Raw genomic sequence first — 23018 nt, 5'->3', positions numbered from 1 at the left:
CTGGGCCGGCGTGTTGTGAGGGACAGTGTGAGGGAGCGGGCGCAGGCCGCGGGCGAGCTCCGTGAGTGCGGGAGGCGGGGCGCCAGGCGGACCAGGCCGAGGGTCGCGTGTGCGCGTGAGGGCGCGAACGAGTGTCCGCCGCGACCCGCCCGCCGCCCCGCGCTGAGGACCCGGCGAGCGCCGAGCGCCCGTGGCCGAGGGGCGCCGGGCCCGCGCGCGCGCACGCACGCACGCACGCGGGGGCGGGGGCAGGCGCGCGCCCGCCTGTCGCGACTGTCGGGGGCCGAGGCCCAGGGGGAGGTGGCCTGTCGCGGGTCGCCCGGCTCCCGGAGGCGAGGGGGGCGCGGGCGGATGGCGGAAGGCGCCCAGCCGCAGCAGCCGCTTCAGCTCGGGCCCGGCGCCGCTGCCCGGGGGATGAAGCGGGAGTCGGAGCTGGAGCTGCCGGTGCCCGGAGGGGGAGGAGACGGAGCCGAGCCCGGCCTGAGCAAGCGGCCGCGCACCGAGGAGGCGGCGGCCGACGACGACGGCGGCGGGATGCAGGTGACCGCGCGGGACGGGCATCCCGTTACGGCGGGGGTGCGGCGCGAGGCCCGGCGGGGCGGGGGGCAGGGGGGCGGCGGCCCGGGCTCCCGCGGCGTGGAGCGGGGAAGACTCTAGGGGTCCTGGAGGTGGGAGGGCGCCGGTCGGGGCCTGGTGGAAAGGTCGGGGAGCTCGGCTTGGACGCGAGGGTGCAGGAGGACCCTGGTGTGGCCACGAGGGTCCTGACTCCAGAGGGGACGAGGGGACACGACGCGTGGGTAGGTGTGTTGGGAAGATCGAACATGGTTGAGATGGATTCCATTTCTCCCAACCCTTCCTCGGTGCCTGGGGGTGGAGAGGGAGCCGGGGGGTCCTGAGTCCGCTGCCCAGAGCGCCGCCGGGCTGAGCCGAGGCCGAGGGGCCGGAGGTGGGCCCCCTCCCGGGAAGGAGCGCCGTGCTGGCAGTCCCCGATCCACCCTGGGGCGAGGAAGGGAGTGGCGTGTACCGGAGTGGAGTGAGAAGCGAGGCAACTCCTCGAGAGCCCGAAAGGGGATGTGGCTTAGCGTGCGGCTTCAATCACAGGGAGTGTGGCCGTGTTGTGGGGACAGCGTGGCGCTCGGGCACATCCTTCACTCTGTGGCGCTTGCTGATGGGTCTGCAGAGAGACCAGCACATGTCCCTCCTGTACCTCGTCAGTTGCATCCCCTACAGAGAGCTGGGCATGGGCTACAGGGTTCTGGGACATACAGGGGAGTTTATAGGGCTGTTCGGAGACGGGATTCTGAGTTGTGGACTCCAGGATAAGGTGGCTGACCTGGGTAGGGAATGGGAACTAGAGTGATGATGTCAGTCGACTTTGTAATTTGCGGAAGAACATGAAACCTTCGTAGGTTTTAGGGTTTGCTCTCTGTTCAGAAAATACTTGCTATGAAATGGGCAGGGGAGTCGGGGTGGGGAGGGCGGAGGCGAGGGTGAGATGGCGGGGGTCTCACATACCAGCAATTGTTTTGACATCTGCCTAATTCTCTTAGAATCATAGAATGTTAGAAGGGACCAGAGACATCTTTTCCAGGGGTTCTTAACCTGGATAGACTTGGAAGACTCTTACGCAAAATAGTTCACGTGCACTTTTTGGTGGGAGAGAGTCAATAGTTACTATTGTTTGGAGTGCATTCAAGGCCTCCGATGTTTCAACTACCTCATTTTATAGACGGGGAATCGGAAGTCCAGGGAAGACTGGTGACTTGCCTAAGGCCACCCAGTTAGCGGGTAGTGAAACTAGGACTGGGAGCCTGGTCTTCTAATCCCTATTCCCCTGCTCTCTCCATTACACCGCTCTTGGAAACCTCTGCGGAGCTGAGAGACTTCCGGTGCTCTGCTCCTGCTTTTCAAGGCTCTGCCTGACTTCCTGTTGGAGATGGAGCTGTATGTAAGCCTGGCAAGTTTGCTGTGCGCTCTGGGTCTCCTTTGCAGAGGTCACTCTCTTACTTCTGTTGATTTGGGTAAAAAAAAACAAAACCCCGATCCTCTTGGTGTTTATTTAAAAATTCTTCTGTTTGCCTGCTTTTGTTCTCCATTAGAACTCTGTTAGGCTGAGGGATTGTGAGAAGTAAAAGCTTGAGGCCACAGGGAAAAAATGTAGAGGAATAGGGGGAGACTTTAGGTGAGGGGGTTAATATTGGATGGTCAGGAGGAGGGCTGGACATTGGTGCTGATGAGCCTGTTCTGCTTGGTGAGTGCATACATCTGTGTATGTCTGCGTTCATTGATTGTTTCTGTCAATCAGAGATAGTAGTGAGACTCCTCCCTTTCCTCCTGGGGCCCATTATTTGCTGGTTGCCTTCAAATTGGCTAAGGATAGTAGTGTTTGGGAGTGGAGCAGTGTACAGGGACTTTGGGGTATCAGAGGAAGGAGTGGATTAGGTCCTTTGGGTACAAATGGGCAACTTAGAACTATCCCACAGAGAATCCTTTTTTCATTCTGTGTATTTGTGAGTGTTTTATTTTTCACTGTGTGCATTTTCATTGTTGTAGTTCCAACACACCATGTCACACAGGTATTCATATCTTCATTGATTTCGTCTCCTGCCTTCAACTAGCTGTATGGTCCTGGGGACATCCATCCTTGTGAAGCCTCTGTTTCCTTAGTTGTAAAGTAAAGCGTTTATACAGGATGATTTCTAAGTTATCTTCTAAACAATATGTCAAGCTCCCTGATCTTAAGGTACTTGATGCTTACATTTAGACAACATGGCTGAAAAGTTTTAAAAAGTGTTTATATAAATGATTTTTTTTTTTTGGTAAGTTCAGTGGAACAGGAGTAGAGATACCACAGGATAGATGCATGTCAAAAGGCATTTCATAATTTAGAGCCAAAGTATGCAGAGGATTTGTGCCCCTGGGTCCAGAAGATGGAGATGATCATTCCTGCTGAAATGGTCAAGGAAGGCTTAATGGGAAAGTTGAAATTTGAGTTATAATTGGGAATAAAGGAGAAATAATGTCCATGAAAAGATAAAATTTAAGCCTAGATGACCTATTCCTACCTCTAGGATGTTCTTGCATCATTCTGAGAAAAATCGTTGAATATTTAATATCCATTTAACTAATGCTTATTGAGCAACTGCTATGTGCTAGGCCTTGTTTTAGAGTCTAGGACAGCCGTGGGCAAACTACAGCCCGCGGGCTGGATCCGGCCCATTTGAAATGAATAAAACTAAAAAAAAAAAAAGACCGTACCCTTTTATGTAATGATGCTTATTTTGAATTTATATTAGTTCACACAAACACTCCATCCATGCTTTTGTTCCGGCCCTCTGGTCCAGTTTAAGAACCCATTGTGGCCCTCGAGTCAAAAAGTTTGCCCACCCCTGGTCCAGGAGATAGGGTAGTGAATTAAACTAAAGATCCTACCCTCATGGAATTCTAATTGAAAGAGACAGATAAGAAAGAAGTGAACAACTATTAGATGGTGGTAAGTTGCTAAAAAGAAATAGAAAGCAGGTAAAGGGATAGAGAGTAATGACGAAGATGGTCAGGGGAGGCCTCTCTGTTAGGTGACCTTTGAATGGAGTGAGGGGATGGGCCATTCAGATGTTTGAGGGAAGAGGGTTCAGGTAGATGAACTGTGGGTACCCAGGCAGTTGCATCTTCTAAAGCTAGGGTACTGACTCTCTCTTTAATGTCCTGGGGGTAAAGACTGGTGTAGCTGGAGCAGAAAGAGCAGGGGTTTGGCAACCTTAGGAGAGGATATCAACGGTGTAGAAATGTCAGAGGCCATATGTAAGTAACACTTTAAAAATCCTTAGTGTGGCCGATCTTTTTGGTATATGGGTTATTATTTATTTATTAATTATTTTCTTAGGAAACACAAATTTATTGTCTTACAATTCTCGATATCAAAAGTCCAAAAGCAGTGTCACTGATCTAAAGTTAAGAAGTCAGCAGGGCTGGTTGCTCTTAGGGGCTCCAGGGGAGAATCCATTCTCTGCCTCTTCCTGCTTCCAGAGTCTGCCCCAATCCCTTGGCTCATTGGCAAAGTACTCTCTGCTTCCATTGTTACATGGCCTTCTCTCTATATATATGAGTATGTCTTAAAGCATATGTTCTTTCCTTGCAACTCAACACAAATAGAGTTTTTCTGAGGTCATAGTCCTTTTTAGGAAGCCTTCTGACAGTTTAGTTGACAACAGAGCCCATCTTGTCTCCTTTATGTATTTATTTTTTTAAAGTAGGTTTTTATTGATTTTAGAGAAAGAAAGGGAGAGGAAGAGAGAGAAAGAAACATCAATGTGAGAAACACTGATGGACTGTCCCCTGCACACACTCTGACCCACGATTGAGCCTGCAACCTGGGCATATGCCCTGATCGGGAATCAGACTGATGACGTTTTGGTGCACAGATGATGCTCAACCAACTGAGCCACACCAGCCAGGGGCCCCGTCTTGTCTCCTTTATATCGATGATTAATTATGCATCATATATACTTTATTGTCCCTCAGTTGTGTTGTTATTCTTGTTTCCCTGGTTACACAGAAAGCTTCTAGAAGATGGGAATGATATTTTCTTTGTGTTTATTCTTTTTTTATTTTTATTTTTTAAATTCTTTTTAAAATGTATTTACTCTTAATGTCTAACACTTTTGGGTATATAGCAAGTGCTCAATGCCTGTTGAGTTGAAGTTGAAATTGACCTTTTTTATAAATAATTAAGGGATAAAAAATAAAATGAAATTCAGGGGTCAGAGTACCTTCATGAAATTCCCCAATCTTTTAAGTGTCAAAAGATTACCCCCCTCCTTTATGTTATTTTGAAGTATGTTTATCAAAGCTGGGCGCAGTGGAACAAGAAGGGCTTAAGGTAGAAGAACCAATAGGAGAGAGCCCAGGCAGGTGTCTTTGGCTCCCTGGAAACGTTATAGGAGAGAAGTAGGCCACAGCAGGGCTGCTGTTAGCTCCCTGGGGAGTCAGAGCAAGGGGGCCTTGGAGACAGGTTCAGGGGATTAGCACAGGATGAGCTGCCACTGCCCATTGCTCCCCTGGTTGCAAGTCTCATGGGGAGAGAACAGTAAAAATGCACCCCTGAGAAGGAAAAAAAGGCATGGGCCTACTCCAGAGAGAGCCCACCAAAATTAACCCTTTTTTAAAGAAGAAAGTCATTTACTGGGTTAATTTCACAAGGCTGCTTATGAAATGGAGCTGTACTTCTAAGTTGCAGATTCCAAAGCTGAACCCTGTTGAATTACCGCCACTGAGCTTTTGGAGTAAATCATTACTTCCCAAAGTGGACCATGGAGAACAGGAGAGAGTCGGTGGTACTTATGTTGTAATCCTTAGGCTCACAAGGGGTGGGGAAGAGTTGGTCCTTTCAAGGGCAGGATCCAGAAGGTGTATGTGGGTGGAGGAGGAGTTGGCACAACCCTGGAAATAGTATAGAAACAGAGAACCCTGAACCATGGAGCAGGAGGGATGAGAAATTCAACTTGAAAACTGGAATAGGGTTTAAGAAACCAAGTTAGTGGGTCCTTGGCAATACTGTACTCTAACCTGGTGGACGGTTCACTGTATAGATTTCAGAGGTTCATTTCACTTGATGAAAGTCTGATATGTATGAGAATTGGGCTTTTTAAAACATACCGTTGAATGAATTCGTTTGCTTATCTGTTCCAGTGAATAAAAACAACTTAACAAAAATTCAGTTGTGTGCAACTTTCCAGGAACTTAGCTGCTGTCTAAGACAAGGTGCACCTTAAGTATTATTTACAGCTTTCAGCAAAATTCTTTATGGTAGTGAAATGTTGGTATGTGATTGCTATATGGCTGAATAATTGCTTCTGACCATAGACGCATAAATCCAATCTAGCTAAGTGGGTTCAGCAGTTCATATTAATTGTTGATTCTAGTAGTAGGAAGACTTTTACCTGGTCTCAGGGAAGGGGCTCCAGGTAGCCTGTAATTGCTATGTGGATGCTGTATTTTCTTGAAATAGTGTATCTTCCCATTTGCTTGTTTCCGGTTTTCTTTCCTCCTAGGTGGATGTATCTTGGGACTCTTACTTGGGTATTTGGGTGCTGAAACTACGGTAAATATAGTGCTACCATTTGAATAGAGTATAAAAGTAATGTGTTTTCCTGCCAGTGTCACTCAGTTGGTTGGAGTGTCGTGCCAGACACCAAAAGGTTTTGGGTTCAATTCCAGTCAGTGCACATACCCATGTTGCGGGTGTGTACAGAAGGCAACCAATTGATGTTTCTCACATCCATGTTTCTCTCTCTCTCCCTCTTCCTTTCTCTCTAAAATCAATAAAGAACATATCCTCAGGTAAGGATTAAAAATAAAAAAGTAATGTGCTTTCCTTCCAAGTAATAATCATTAACAATCTCATTAAAATTGTTGAATCTCTACCTGTCTTAATCTGCTCAGGCTGCCATAACAAAATACCATAGATCTGGTGGCTTAAACTATAGAAATTTATTTCTCACAGTCCTGGAGGCTGGAAGTCCAAGATTAAGGTGCTGGCAGACTCACTGTCTGGCGAGGGTTGTCCTCCTGGCTTACAGTCAGCTGCCTTCTGTTGGTGTGCTCCCATGGCCTTTCCTTGGTCTGAGTTCCTGGACAGAGAAAAATGTATCTTTTCCTCTTCTTATAAGGGCACTAATTCCAGCGTGAGGGTCCTATCATTATAATCTAATCTAAGCCTAATTACCTCCCAAGGCCCTACCTCCAAATACCATCACAGTATGGGCTAGGGCTTCAATAGATTAATTTTGGGGGAACACAGACATTCAGCCCATTATACTGCCGGAGTGATGAATAGTATTGCAGATGCAGAAACTGAGGTACAGTCACGTAAAAATTACTACATTTTTTTAAAAGCCTCACAGAAGACTGTAAATGTAAAACTGGGAATGTCTTTGAGAAGGAGAAATTCAGGTCTGAATTCAGAGCAGAATTGTTTTAAGGGTCTCAAGAAATTAACCTGAGTTGAATTTGTTTCCCGTCTCTCTCTCCCATTTTCTAGCCACCTTGTCATTTTTTTCCCCCTATCACACTGACATATGAACACAGCAGAAGCTTACTAGAGATTTAACTTTCATTTTGATGTAAAGCAGACTGGTGCGGACAGGCCTCAAGATTACAGGACTGTGGGAAAAGAAAGCCACTATACTACTTAGTGTAAGCAACAATGTTGCTCTATAGTGAATTACTAGTTTGACATCTTTCAGGCTGTCAGTTTAATGTCTGGCTTTAATTGTAGAAACAATGAAGATAGTCATTTAATGAGTGGATTTGTTTGAATTTTTGTTGATATGTATTTGTAAAGCATAATAAACATTTTTATTCTGGGGCAGATGTGCACTTTCTTCAAAAACAAGAGGGAAGAGCATCAGAGATGATGGAAAGGAAATGGCAGTAATTGGAGCGTGAGCAAACAGATGGAGTGAGGGATGGCGGCTGCATTGGTGTTTTAGGTGGCCCCTAGGAGTATTGAGTTTCTTATTCTTCTCCCCTACAGCCCCAATACAAGCAGGCAGCTTACATGACTAAGGTTTCATGATCTAATCCATCACAGATCAGCTTGAATAAACCCATTGGCTGGCGCTGATCTAGTTAGGAGGGTAATGCAAAGCTGCTTGAGCCAGGATTGGGGCAAATCGGATCAGAACTGCCAAGTGAATCCCGGACATATTTCTGTAATTAGGGGGGAAATAAAAAGGGGGAGGGGAAGGGTTGGGTGGGAAGAAAAAGAAAACAAGAGCTGCTATGCATTTTTCAAATGTGTTAGGGACTCTGAGAGGAAAGTGCATGGAGGATTTGATATATTTCTTTGGAGTAGAGCCAACTTGCTCTGATTATTTGAGTCTGAACATTTTTGGTCACAAATGCTCAGAAATGACCTGTTTTAGTAGCGTTTGGAGATTCTAGTTGTGATAACTCAGGTGTGACTACTCTGAGTGATCCCTTACTCCAAATAATATGATATGGGTTCCCTCTCAACTTTTAAAAGGGAGATATTATTGTTATTACCATTATTATTACCAACCTTAACATATAATTACATTTGTTGTTCATATATACTTGAAGTTTGGTGTAATGAAAGAAACACTATTTCGAATTTCTCATATTTGGGTTTGAATTCTGGCTCCTTCAGTTGCCAACTGAATGACCTTTGGCAAGATTCTTAACATCTGCACTCCTGTTTACACATCTGTGAACTGGAAGAACTAATGCATACTCTGATGAGCTGCTATAATGAATAACCGGGATTATTTAAAGAGCCTATCATGGAATCCAGCAGTAAATGTTTATTTCTTGCCTCCTTATAACCTGCTATACAGCACTCTGAGTTCCTGCTTACTGCCAGATCAGCATGGAGTGCTTAATGCACTTTCGATTAAGTGCCAGAGTTGGGAACTACTAGAGATGAGCAATGTGTTAAACTGGGAAACCTCATTTGCTGGTCATCAGGGTGGAGGAGGAAAATGGATCTGGTCGTGTGGTCTGTCTAGTTAGGAAGAGGAGACATTAGCTGAGGACTGAAGGGACTACTGAAGTATTTTAGGGCCTGCATCAGGCATGTGGACATTTCATGGAACCTGTGGGATCTTTCCTGGGAGAGTGGGTGACCGTTATACACTGGCTCTTTTGGTGGTATATGTTTGTGTTTCAAACTTTATAAGGTTTGTTGGTTAAATATGTTGCATCAAATAGATGGTATCTTTTCTCACTTTGGTTTGTGGAAATTAAGTTGGGATGCCTTTGTCTCTTGTGGTCTCTTTCCAGTGTCTTTAAACCCACCCTTAACAGTCATCCATCTGAAACAGCTTAAAATCATTTGATAGCTTGTCTTTGACTTCAGGATAAAGTCCATTCTCTGTTTGGCCTACCAGGTCCTGATTGCTGCCTGACTTTCCTCATCTCTTTCTACACTCCACTTCCAAGTCCATGTTCAGAGGCTTGTAGTTTTCTGAGCACACTGCCACCCCAGTTAATTCAGGCCTCTTGTTTCTGTTTCTTCAGCGTGCAGTTCTGCCTCCCATCTCTCATTTGTAAGGCTCAATCTTCAAGAATCATTTGGGATATTGATTCCTACTGGATGCCTTTTGTATTGCCCCCCCCCCCCCAATTCCTGCTGGTTTCCAAAACATATAATATCCATACTCTCTTTTAAGACTTTTTAGATTAACATTTACTCAAATGTCTGCCCTTCCACCCCTACCCAGACTGTGAGGTCAACAGATCCTTTGGAGGTCATAGGATTTAGCACTGTGCCTGGGGCTATGGAGCTTGCTGAACTGAACTTTTGTCTTTCTGCTTCTTAGTTGGGGCCTGCAGATGGCTTTACTTATTTCTCCAGATTTTCCCTTGGGGGGGGCGGGGGATGGGGGTTGGGGGTCGGGGGTCTGGCCCTTGGTCTGCTTTCTAGCTCAAGTAAGGACTGGGTGTTGTGGGATTTGTGAATGGTACCTGATCTTTTCATTGATTTCGGGTCAAAGGTGAGAGAGGGGGTCTTTGAAAACAGAAGCTGGGGTGGAATTTAACTGCTGAATGTGCTGGGTGGGCATGGCAACCTGATGTTTAGTTTCCTGCGCTCAGATATTAATTGCATGCACGTGTGTATGTCTAAAAAGTGCCTTTGTGATGGTGTGGTTAAGGAAAATAGAGGACCCACACAAGTAAGGGGCAATTAGAGCTAAACTGTTCCAGTTCACTGGAGCAGTCTGTTGATCTGCCTTCTACATGCTGCTGAGAGATTGTGGAGTGTTGCAGTTGGCTCTCTTACCACCATTTGGGACTGTGCCCATTTGATCAACTATGGACCTTAACCTTTCCCTTTCCAATCGATGACTTTCATAAGCTATCATAGCTTGTTTTTATGGATGCAGGAAAAATACCAAACTGAGATACCTCACAAACATATAAGCTCTTTTTCAGATTGCTCATTAGGTATGCTTGAAAATGAGGAAGTTTGATACAGTTCTTTTAAATCTCACCTTTGGAGATAGATCCATAAAAGAATTTTACAGGAATCATCTCTCTCTGGCCCTTGTTCTCTTCTCCTCCTTCCCTTTCAGCTTCTGATTTGTGCTCCTGTATAATTCTCTCCTGTTCTCTTGCTAGTTTTGTTGGGCCTGTTTAAAGGCAAATGAGCAGGCTTTGTAGTGCCACTGGCTTTTTGGATTCTGAATGAAGCAGGTTCTGAGAAGGGATAAGAGGGAGGGAGAGAGAGACTGACTTGTAATATCACTTCCTTGTGATGTGATCTGCACATACGTGGCATCCAGAAATTTCAGCTGAGGATTCAAGGCACAGGACACATGATAAATACCACTTATGAAGTAGATGACAATTTTGAATTGCCAAATCATAATGGTTGAGTAACTGCTTAAAAACCTATTTTCTCAACTGTGGGAACAGAACCTTTGAAATTTAGACTTCCACATGGGTGTGTTCAACCATAATACTTGGGGTTTTTTAGGGACCTAGGTCCCCAGATAATACCCTAGTATGTGGGATTTTTCCCATGTAGAGGACGATTCCTTGGTTTCTCCTTTGTAGGGAAAAAGAGGTTTTACACTGAGTATTGGATATTTTATTCCAGGCATGTGGTTTTTGAGGAGGCATACTGTTTATTTTTCTTTTTGGCCACATTGATTTTGTCGGATCCTAATTGGGAATATCACAAACAAAGCATGATTTATCGGGAGGGATGGATGGCGGTAGCTGTGGGACTCACAGCTCTGGGATGTGGGGTGGGACTAACAGAGCTAGAGGTGCTGCAGACATTGTCTGGGGGTGCTGTGGGTTTGAATGTGAGCTCCAGCTCTTGCTTGGGTTGGAACACTTTTGGAACAGAGGCTCATGGGGAGTTTTTCCAGATGCTTTATTTGAGCAGCTTTTTCCTCTGCAAATTGAAGCTGTTTGGAGGAGGGAGTGTTAATTGCTGTCAGCCAGATGATTTCCAAAGCAGACCTATATGGATTTCATTTAGGAATCTATTTCAGGGGTGTGTGGCTTGTCCTGAGTCAAGAGGACTTTGGTTCCATTTTCCTGGAAGTTGGTGGGCTTCTATGAGCCTGCTCTATTTATCTTGGACCGTTAGGCAAGAAGAAAAGCAGCTGCATAGTTAGTCCTTGTTGCATGGAGCTTAGTTTCATAGGTCATTCTGTCTTGGGGGTTTTTATATAGTCACAGTTACGACCTTACTTTTTTTCCCCCCTCTGCAGTTCAGTGCTCCACAAAAATTCTGAGGAGAGTAGGTAATAATTTTGGGTAGAAAGCAGGAATTGTTTGGCTCCTTCCCCCACTTTCTTACTCAATTCCTCCACCCCACCCACCCCCAATCCTTTGCAAAAAGAATCTGCAAATGAGTTTGCTTATCCTCTCATCAGATTGGCTTGTCCCCTAATCAGTCTGAATATGTATGTGGCTTTGACAGCTTTCACCTGCTATTTCTTGGTTTCTAGGGGATGGGGTAGTAGGGCTGTGTAATTTCAAAGCAAGAACTGGCAAAATTGGAAGATGTTTTGTGTTGGCTCCCAGCACCCACAAAGCTTTACTCATTGGTTTGCACCTCATACAAGCTTCCAGGAACACAGTCACTGTCAGTGGCTGGCACAGTGGGTTTGAGGACTTTGAACTTCAGGAAGTCTACACAATGGCCGCCTCTCACAGTGGGAGCTTTGGCAAAGCTTACAGGGAGGTGGTAGTACTTGTTGGGAAAGTGTGTCTGTGGTTTTATGCTGGACATCTCTGTGAGAGAGGCAGAGGCAGACTTGTTTAGAGGCTAGCGAATAGTACTATACAGCTGTCACTTAGGTGGCCTGTTGCATAAATGTTTGTGTTTGCTATCCTCATGTACAAGTTTTATCGTATGGTTTGTATGTTGTAATCATATTTGGACTCATGACTTTTAATAAGCTGATTTGGCTCATTTTGATAACATCCTAAACTTTGAAGTGATGCTGTGTTGAGCTTAGAGGTTAATATTTCTGTTGGCTACTTTGTCCCCATCCCCAGCTGCTGCTTATTATGCATTATAGACACATCCTTTGTCCCCCCTACTTTCTGTTCTAGGTCTTTAGCTGTTTGTTGTTGTCGTAGTAGATAGATCTTTTTGCAGAAACATTTTAGCTTTGAACTGGCTGTGTTTTACAATGTTGGAGATCAATTGGTTATTGTTGGCATGATACGAGGCCTTTCAAAAAAGTGCTTATCAGGGAGCATTAGAAATTTTTGTCAGTGGTATAAAAATGCTGTGATGAACAGATACCTGTGTGTCTGTCAATGTGTATGTGCAGTTTTCCTTTATGCTTACTTTGCATTTCTCTCTCTATGAGTAGTTTGGAATTAGTGTTATCCTGTAGATTTTGCTTTTTAATTCTGGGAAGCCTGTTTCAAGAACCCTTTATATTTTATTTTCTTGAGTTTGGTGTGGGGATCATTCGTCCTTTCTGGATTTTGCTTTACTATGAATCGTTTTCTGCTGTGTTAGTTTTAGGCAAATAGTAAATACTTGTTTGGTTTACCAGTATCTTAGAGTTTAAGAAACCTGAAATATTTGACTCATCCAGCATCCTGTTTTAAGGAAGGAAATTGTCTAATTCAGGTATACCAATCTGTTTTCATTGATTACTCTTTGAGAAATAATAGTTATCACTCTGGGGGAAAAAAAAGTCAAGCACAATTTTCTTAACTATTGCATTGTACTTTTCATAAGCAGATGCTGTGACTCTAAATTCATAAAAAGGTATTTAGTGAAGGGTCTCCCTCTCATCCCTGTTCCTTATCTGCCCTATACCCTGTTAATGGAATGAGTAACATTGTCTCTTAGGTTACTTCTCTTTTCCTTTTACACAAACTAGCATACCCACTACATTGTCTTGCACTTTGTTTTTTTCATTTTCTATATCAGAGGTTAATTTTACTTTTTAATGTAACTGGGTCTATTAATGTTTATATTAATGATTTCTGTTTGTTTGTCATGCTTAGAAAAGCTTTTCCCACACTAGGATTATAAAAAATAGAATGGGCTTGCAGATAAACCTGAGTTGGAGTCCTGGCTTTATTACTTCATAGCTGTGTGGTTTTGGTTAATTATTTGGTTAAGTAACTAAGCCTTAAATTACTTGGTTAAGTAACTAGGATTAGTGTAAGATTGAAGAGATAAGGTATGTAATACAATTATTATTCAGTTCAGGGTCTGATACATAGTAGCTTTTCAATATACAGGGTGGGGCAAAAGTAGGTTTACTGAGGTTGGTATGGAAAAGAAAATAATTAATAAATAATAATACAAGAATAAACTCTTGCATATTCACAGCTGTAAGGCTCCTTTTGCCCCACACTGTATAATAGCCATTTTGTTATTGTTACCCAGGCCCATGATGTTGTATCCTAGTGCTTTTTTAATTCCTTAAAGGCAGGAACTATCTCTTAATCTTTGTATCCTTGGCTCCTCCTTCAGTGCCAGGGATATATGATAAAACAATTGAGTAAATGTTGAAAAAATATGTCAACGTTTATATAATCTACTTTTTCAAATTTTAAAATAATTTTTGTTGCTTTTTCTGTAATCATCTCTTGATTTGAAGCACAGTGACTAAAATCACACATACAGTTATTAAATTTTACAGTTTATAAAATGTTTTGACTCAGGTCTTTATTTATTCCCTACAACAGCCCTGAAAGACTGGTGACTCTTCAGATATTGAAAATAGACCTTTCTAAGCCTCATGACTGGGAAGTGGCAAAGCTGATACTTCTACCCAGATCCTGTAGCTCTTTACCAGTGCCTTTTCCTCTGGGCCTTAGGCCCCTCAGACCAAAGAGTATGATTGCTGAGGAATGGAGTTGTATTTTCTTGTCTTCTCATGCCATATATTTAATACTGAAAACATTTTACCCATTACCTGAAAGCTGATTTATGTAAAACTTGGAAGTCAGCATTGAACCCCAGTTTCTTCAATAATTTGGATCAAGCCAGTATTTTGAATTGGGATTTTGCTAAAACTTACTGTGTACTTGAATGTGCCAAGCATTGTATTAGGGACTTTGTGTGTTTATCTCACTTTTCTGTAGTTCATATTCAAGGGAATTTAAATGGGGTAATTGTGTATATGGTGGTTTGTTATTGTATTGTCTTTTTTTTTTTTGCCTCAAAGTTATTCCATGTCTGATTTGAGCAAATTATAGGTCAACAGTAGATAAATCAACGGCTGATAATGGTGGGTAGTATGAAACCGTAATAGCTGAAGCCATCTAGAAGTTATCTGGAGCAGCTCTGCTTCAGTCAGGAGAAGTAGATGATGTCTTTATTTTAATGGGCAAGTGTATCTCAGGCTCAGAGAGAGTATGTGAGAATAAACAATATGCTCCAAATTTTGGCTTTAGGGCTTAATAGATTCTTTCATTTCTTAGTATTTTTTTTTTTTTTTGTACTATTCTGTGCGATTTCTCAGAGAGTTTTGTGTATGGAGTTTTTCCCCTTTATTTTTAAAGCATATAATATGTTCACATAGGTGTGATTCATACATAATATGCAACAGATTGAAGAGTAAAAAGTTTCTGCCTGCTGCCCACTGCCTAGTGTCTCTCCTTGCAGGTGATCAGTATGGTTAGTTATTTGGGTGTCCTTTCAGAGATAGTAACTGAATAACATTTTCTTACCCCGCTGTAAAAACTCAGATGGGAGTATTAATATGCATACTGTTCTTTGTTTTGCTTTTCTATGTATTTGGAGATCACTTTTATAGTTTAGATTTTTTTCTCTATTTGTTAGGTTTCTGGAATTGGGATTGTTCTATTTTGGTCTACTGAAATAACTAGATCTGAGTGTCTCTAGTAAGGATGACTGTTTGATACAAGACTGTTTAATAACGTTTGAGTCTACATGGTGGTTTTTTTTAGAATCATGGAATCACAGGGTGGGAGACCTAATTTGCATCTCCATTCTTTCACATGAATACCTTACAAATCCCTGACTGGTGATACCTTTTAAAGAGGCTTTAAAATATAGTAAAGATATTTCTATTTCTTCTTCTTCTTCTTCTTCTTCTTCTTCTTCTTCTTGGTAGTAGTTTACCACCAACTCTTTTAAAATATATATTTTTTAAAAATATATATTTTAATATATTTTATAGATATTTAATATATTTTTAATATAATAAATATATATTTAATATATATTTTTAATATATTTAATATATTTGTAGATTTCAGAGAGGGGGAGAGAGAGATAGAAACATCAATGATGAGAGAGACTCATTGATTGGCTGCCCCCTTCGCACCCCCACTGGGGACCGAACCTGCAACCCTGGCATGTGCCCTTGACCGGAATCGAACTCAGGACCCTTCAGTCTGCAGGCTAACGCTCTATCCACTGAGCCATACTGGCCAGGGCTAAAAAATATATTTTTTATTGATTCCAGAGAGGAAGGAAGAGGAAGAGATAGAAACATCAGTGCTGAGAGAGAATCATCAGTTGGCTGCCTCCTGCATGCCTCCCTACTGGGGATCGAGCCTGAAACCCAGGCATGTGTCCTGACCAGGAATCAGACCATGACCTCCTGTTCATAGGTCGACACTCAACCACCGAGCCACACTAGCTGGGCTAGTGAAGATATTTAAAGGTAGGAGTAAAATAGAGGCTTCCTCAGCTTTCCACCTGCCCCAGTCAGCTATTCCTGGTTCTTTTTGCCCTAGTGAGCCCATTTTCGGTCAGATATCTTGTTTGTCATTGAGTTAGTAATGATACTCAGGATCTACCTTGAGTCATTGCATGTGGAATCTAGCACAGTGTGATTTTACTCAGTATGACATCTTTTATACCAGACATGTCTAAAATGCCCAGGTTTGTCCTGATTGAATGTCAGTGCTGTCATGAGGCTGTTCAGTGGTCTAGATTTTGAATTGAATTGTGAGAAAGGAAGGTTTAATTCCTTATAGGTGTTTGCATCTTGGCAGCCATAATTGTCATTGGTTTTCCTTAGTCCTGTGTTTGTGGGAAGTCCCAGGATTGAGTGAATGCTTTTTTTTTTTTTTATATATATATTTTTATTGATTTTTTACAGAGAGGAAGGGAGAGGGATAGAGAGTTAGAAACACCAATGAGAGAGAAACATCGATCAGCTGTCTCCTGCACACCCCCCACTGGAGATGCGCCTGCAACCAAGGCACATGCCCCTCACCGGAATCGAACCCGAGACCCTTCAGTCCGCAGGCCGACACTCTATCCACTGAGCCAAACTGGTCAGGACTGAGTGAATGCTTTTGATCCCTGGACTATGCCCACTCTGCCACTGAGACTTGATGGGAAGTACATAGATATGGTTCAACAAACAGGGAATATTTTTCTTTTGCTTACGGAACATAGTGGATTCTAATTTAGACATAGAATTAAGGATTTCAAGCATAGGCTTGTTTCTAGCTCTATTATCCTTTATAGACTTCTGCAATTAAAGATAGGAAGTAAAATTGTGCTTTTCAGAGTTGGCTTCTGCAATGCACCTTTGTCTCCACAAGAATATTAGAGAGGAGGTAGCATTCCAACTGTTTGGAGAATGACGCCAGTGGAGATGTCTTGCACTCTAGATGAATGCTGACCTCTATTGTATGGTCATGTTAATCTCACCCACCATACAATCTTTATGGTCCTAAGGCCTCACTGGAGTGGATTAGGTCTACGTGATCGCTATGGCCCTAAGCAGTGAATGGAAGCCGGCAGGGCACCAGATGCTGTGTTGTTTCCTCTATTGCTTCTTCCTTCACACCCGGTATAAGGTTTCCAGGCAATTGTGCAACCTGATAGCAGAAAGCGCCTGTCTTAGCAGTTGAGAGATGGGTTGGCAGGTAGCTCAAATAACTCCATCTTCCTGATAAGAGCCACTGATCCAGGCGGCTGGCTGCTGGGGGTGGGAGCTGTACTGCCAGTGCTCTACCCAGCAGGAATGGTGGTGCGGGTCTCTGGTGTTTCAGGACTCCAAGAATGTACCCACGGCAGTTTGAGAGGTCTGGCCAGCATCACTAGGGAAGCAGCACAGTTTGAGAAGCAGGTCGTATCTTACAGGAGACTGAGCTTAGGAAATGGTAGCACACGGGAGCAGAAGAAGCACCAGCATTGAAAACCTGAAGTACAAAGCCAAGAAATAGAAATGGTATTTTCTTAACCTAAAACCCAGTTGAAGAATTTATGAGTCATGTAGGGGCACAGGGATGACTAAGACTTGAACGTGCAATGGGGAAGTAGATGTGTACACAGATCATTTTAATACAGTGAGGTAGTTACTCTGATCGAGGTACACACAGAGGAGCCTGTCAAAACCTAGTGTTCTGGTAACATATCCTTTGTGTACTACTTTATCAGAGTAATTATCACACTGTAATAAAATATTGGGTTAAGAGGACCAGTTCTGGTGTGAGATGGTCTAGATTCATATTCTGTCTCTATACCTACGTAACTGTGTCCTTTGGGCAAGTTACTTCCTCTGTGCTTCGCTTTTTTATCTATAAAATGTAATAATAGTTTCTACCTCAGAAGATTGTTGTATTAAATGCATTAATGTAATAAATATAATTGCCTGGAAGAGTGCCTGGTCCATGATAACACTATGTAAGTGTTACCTGTTATTACGGTGGTTGTTGTAGCACCAAGGAGGGGCACCAGAGACCATGGTAAACACATGCTGACCAAGGGCTGTGCAGTGTTCAGTATTTATTGTATTTACCAAGAGATTTTTAGTACTAATTATGTCAGGCACCACACAGAAGCAAATCAGTGAAATGGTTACCAACTATGCAACTGTGTACAGTATATGATAAGAATCAGTTTTTTGGCTTGGCTGGCGTGACTCAGTGGTTGAGCATTGACCTATGAACCAGGAGGTCACAGTTCAACTCCCAGTCAGGGCACATGCCTGGGATTGCGGGCTCAATTCCCATTTGGGGGTGTGTAGGAGGCAGCCAATCAATGAGTCTATCTCATCATTGATGTTTCTATCTATCCCTCTCCCTTCCTCTCTGAAATCAATCTCTCTATATAAACAGCCAGCGACCGTAATGGCCGAAACTACCGAACGACCGGTCACTCTGAGGCCCACTGTGGCCAGCGAACCAGCCTGATCAGGGGGTGGGGATGGCCGGCCAAACTCCTGCAGTCCCACCCCTAGTTGCCCCACCCCTGATTGCACCCCCAACCCCAATTGGGACCAGAGCCTGCCTGCCAATCGCCTGCGGCCCCTTCCCCCAGCCCACCCAGCCATGATCAGGCCCTGATCAGGGTGGGCTGGCCGGTCAACTCCCGCCAGCTCCTCCTCCTTACAGGCCCAGCCCCAGTCGACCCCCATTGGGGCTGGGCTGGCCGGACCCCAACTGTGCACGAATTCGTGTACTGGGCCTCTAGTAAAAATATAAAAGCAGGTTTTTGGAAAGTTGTGTAAAAAGAATATTGATGTGAGAAACTTTAGTATCCCATGGCATTTTCATAGAAGGAATCTTGCACCTCCTTCTGAGTTGCATTAGAGACCCTTGAGTTTTCTTGACATTTTGAAGAAAGGCTATACTAGTATACCTTACTTTAAGGTAGAACAATACGAACCTATTTCAGACAGGTATGAATCATTCCTGATTTTTTATTTTTTATGATTATTTTTTAAAGTGCTTTTTAAAAAAAATATGTTTTATTGATTTTTTACAGAGAGGAAGGGAGAGGGATAGAGAGTTAGAAACATCAGTGAGAGAGAAACATTGGTCAGCTGCCTCCTGCACAGCTGCCTCCTAATGGGGATGTGCCCGCAACCAAGGTACATGCCCTTGACCAGAATTGAACCTGGGACCCTTCATTCTGCAAGCCGATGCTCTATCCACTGGGCCAAACCAGTTAGGGCCATTCCTGATTTTTTTTTTTTTAAATATATTTTATTGATTTTTTGCAGAGAGGAAGGGAGAGAGATAGAGAGTTAGAAACATTGATGAGAGAGAAACATCAATCAGCTGCGTCCTGCACATCTCCTACTGGGGATTGTGCCTGCAACCCAGGTACATGCCCTTGACTGGAATCGAACCTGGGACCTTTCAGTCCGCAGGCCGACGCTCTATCCACTGAGCCAAACCGGTTTCGGCCATTCCTGATTTTTTTAAAACCCCTAGGAGAAACCATTTCAGATCAGAATCAATTCATCCATCTACCCTTTCTTCATTCTCTTTCTCCCTCCCTCTTTAAAAGGAAAAAAAGAAAAGCTAATATTTAAATCAGTTTCATTGTTCTTTATATTAAAAGCAAACCTCTTATTGTGAAAAAGCCCTTACTCTTTTGCTTTGTCATTCGTTCTTCCAACAACATTTGAATGCTTAGGACACGTTTGCCTGGGGTTACAGAGTTCAAGGAGTTTTTTATGGAACCTGTGAGGTCTATGGGCTGGTTTCTGAAACATCATCAGTACATGAGAATAAAAATTTGATCACACAGTGTATTGATAAGGGAATAGGTACAGAAATAGGTACTAATACTGCTGGTGGGGTAAAAAGTCCCATAACCTCCATGAAGAGAGAGCTACTCAGCAATATTCTTTGTCTCAGCAGTTCCATCTCTAGAAATTTATCCTACAGATACTCTAGCATCTGTGTGTAATCTGATATATATTACAGCATTATTTGAAGTAGCAAAAGACTGAAAAACTAAAATGCTTTTTTTAAATTTTTAAATATATTTTTTTGATTTTCCACAGAGAGGAAGGGAGAGAGACAGAGAGTCAGAAACATCGATGAGAGAGAAACATCGATCAGCTGCCTCTTGCACATCTTCTACTGGGGATGTGCCCGCAACCCAGGTACATGCCCTTGACCGGAATCGAACCTGGGACCCTTCAGTCCGCAAGCCGACGCTCCATTCACTGAGCCAAACCGGCTTCGGCCTAAAATGCTTTTTGACAGGAAATCTGTCAACTAAAATTCTATAGTCATACAGTGGAATACTATGCAGCCATTAAAAAGATTTAGCGGTGTATGAATGGACATAGAAGATTCTAAAATACATCAAGTGTAAAGAAAAAAAGTATATATTGATATGCACGTAGGCACTCTTGCCAGGAAACGCAAGACTGTAACAGTGGTTGCCTTTGGGTAGAAGTACTGAGTGACAGGTACTGAGTGGCTGGGCTGCATACTAGTATATTGTTTTAAAATAATTTATTAAAATTACATAGGAATAAATATAGGAGCTATTGTACTTAATTAAGATCTTTGAACTTGCTAATTTTCATAGACCAACAATAAAGTTATGTGCCAGAGTAAAAGTGTGCCAATTCTGCATACCGCAAACAAAGACAAAATGGTGCTAGTGGTGGCATAGGTTATTTTAATATCACATTTTTTGTTGGTATATAGCAGTGGTTTTCAACCTTCCTAATGCCGTGACCCTTTAATACAGTTACTCATGTTGTGGTGATCCCCAACCATAAAATTATTTTCGTTGCTACTTCATAACTGTAATTTTGCTACTGTAAACAGTATGTAATTATATATGTGTTTTCCAATGGTCTTAGGCGACCCCTGTGAAAGGGTCGTTCGACCCCCAAAGGGGTCGCGACCCACAGATTGAGAACCGCTGGTATATAGGGTGTTTTCAGTGCTTATATTTATTATTAATTGTCTTACTCAATAAGGAAAAACTATCTGATTATAATGAAAATGCTGATACAAATGGTGGATAAATGTAGAGATGATTATAAATGGAAGCAATGTTGAATATTTGTACAGGATAAGTGATTCAACAGCACAGTTATAAAGGGTCAAGTGCAAATCATAAAGTGAGTTGAGAAGAAACAAAACAAATCAGAACTACTACCATAAGCCTCTCCAGATTTCTTAAGAAATGTTCCTTCACTAGATATGCGCCCTTGGGTGACTTGGATTTTTTCACATTGAAATTTTATGAACTAATAGACTTAGGAGCTGTCTTTCATTCCAGACCTAACCTGATGGTAAACGAGGAGCTTCTCTACCTGAGAGGAGTGAGGGCAGTGTTTCTATGGGAGCGGGGTAATTGAAGAGTTCTTATCCAGCTGGGATGGGATGGGCCCAGGGAGAACATTCTGCAGGAGCCGTTGCTGAGGAGTGAGTGAGTGAGTGAGTAGGGGTAAGGCAGGCAAAGGAGAGTGAGGGCAGGCTGTTCAGGAGGAAGAAGCAGTTGTACAAGGACAAGGCATGAGAGGAATTGCATGCAGGTGGGTCAGTAGGCTTGGAATGGAGGCCAGGCGGGCAGGGATTTTCCCAGTGTCTGGTGGTTAGTTCATCCACTGACTGCCATCCTCTTGCAGCCATGTACCATTCTTCTCGAAGCTGCCTGGGTGGTGGTGATTGGATTATCCTACCACTCAAGGAGCACCACCTCATAGTGGTAGGTGGAGTAGCAACACTGCCTTTGTTCATCCCCCACCCCCCACCCCCCAAGAGAGGGAAAACCTGTCCTTGATTATGTTGTATATATATGTAGTTGTGCAGCCTTCCAGCAGAACTACTCACCCCCATTTGGAGTCATAGTTGAGTGCTGCATGGAAGTAACTTGAGCCTGATGTTCCATTGCACTGTATTTTTAAGTTTATGTGAAGCCCTTCCTACCATGCAGGCACACATTTTGCTCTTCAAAGCAGGAATGCTGTAACAACAATGTTTCGGCCATCAGAGGTTTTCACAAACTTTCCAAACATTGACGTGTTTAATCTCCACAGTGTACCAGGGTAGGTGGCAGGGAGGCAAGTGACACTTCTTCACATATCTTGTATATTAGCACATTTTGGTTGTTCATGCCTCTTATGGATAAAGTTTCTCCTTTGAAGCTGAAATGTTCTATGCTTTGAATCCACTCAAAGATAACTTATTCCGGAAAGCTTGAACCAAACCTGGTCAGATGCTTCTGAGTTATGAAAGAGGGATTGAAATAAAATTTTCAGCTAAAAATAATTTTGCTCACAAGTTACCAAAAATGGCTGACTACAAATGCTTTTAAGAAATGTTTCTGAGCTACCATAAGCTAAAGGTCAAGAAAAATAAAGTTTAGAACACGTTTTGAGAAGTGATTTGCTTTATTTTTGCCAAGCTTCTCATTTCATAATTATTTCATGACAAAAGCTGGGGAGAGTGTTATGACTTAGATTTGGTGGGGACCTAGGGATTCTTTAAGTAGAACATACACAGATGCTGTCTGTATTTGTGGGAGGCATTAGGGTTAGGTGAATGCAGGACATTTAATTCTGAGATATTGTAGAATTGCTATGCTAATTACAGTAGGTCCTCGGGTTACGTCTGAGATTCGTTCCTACAGCACCGTAAAGCGATTTTCCACTGTAAGTCGGAACCCACCTACATAAGCACCTACGTTACTCACATGGAGCACATACACAGCAGTAATGAAGTGAAACAGTAAAAAAAAACTTAAAAGAAAGATAACAATTCCTGACCTTTACTTATGGTAAATATATAATAAAAAACATATGTACATAGGTCAAAATGATGGAACTCTTTTTTAATATAAATAAATGGGAGATGGCGACGTAACCACGAAACGACATATGTCGAGAAGTCTTCGGGTGGACGTAACCCCAAGACTGTCTGTAATTTCTTGAGGCCCTTATTTCCCATTGCAGAGCAATTTTTGCTCTCACGGAATATTTGTTAGTTTCCACAGAGGGCCAAGTGGCCAGTCTTCAGAATATGGAATTGCCATTGCTACTCTGTCAACCTGTTAAAGCACCTCTTTGCATTTCATTGAATTGTGGATTTAAGAATCACTCAGTTATGGGAAAGCACTTTTTTTTTTTTTTGTTAATCTTCACCTGAGGATATTTTTCCATTGACTTTTAGAAACAATGGAAGGGAGGGGGATAGAGAGGAGAAAAAAACATTGATGTGAGAGAGACACATGATTGGTTGCCTCCCACACATGCCCTGACTGGGGCAAGGCTGGACTGCAACTGAGGTACGTGCCCTTGACTGGAATCGAACTT

General features: G+C 43.0%; 1 protein-coding gene across 11 annotated transcripts in view; it reads left to right on the top strand.

Moving 5' to 3' along the window:
- Positions 1-334: 334 nt before the first annotated feature.
- The window catches only part of RBFOX2 (RNA binding fox-1 homolog 2), a 265677-nt gene continuing 242993 nt past the window's right edge, over positions 335-23018 (top strand). For 4 of the 11 annotated variants that reach the window (XR_013995537.1, XM_081083430.1, XM_081083428.1 and 1 more), the window contains exon 1: positions 343-540. Coding sequence is in view for 10 of the 11 variants with exons in the window: in XM_081083430.1 (XP_080939556.1) it covers positions 352-540 (189 nt within the window). In the remaining variant the exon portion in view is untranslated. Of the gene's footprint in view, positions 541-23018 lie in introns of all 11 variants that reach the window. The other 7 variants (XM_081083429.1, XM_081083416.1, XM_081083395.1 and 4 more) reach the window with 3 other exon arrangements.

Source organism: Myotis nattereri (genome assembly GCF_964212035.1).
Source record: "Myotis nattereri genome assembly, chromosome: 2".
Taxonomy (NCBI): domain Eukaryota; kingdom Metazoa; phylum Chordata; class Mammalia; order Chiroptera; family Vespertilionidae; genus Myotis; species Myotis nattereri.
This window is presented reverse-complemented; position numbering and strand designations above follow the sequence as displayed.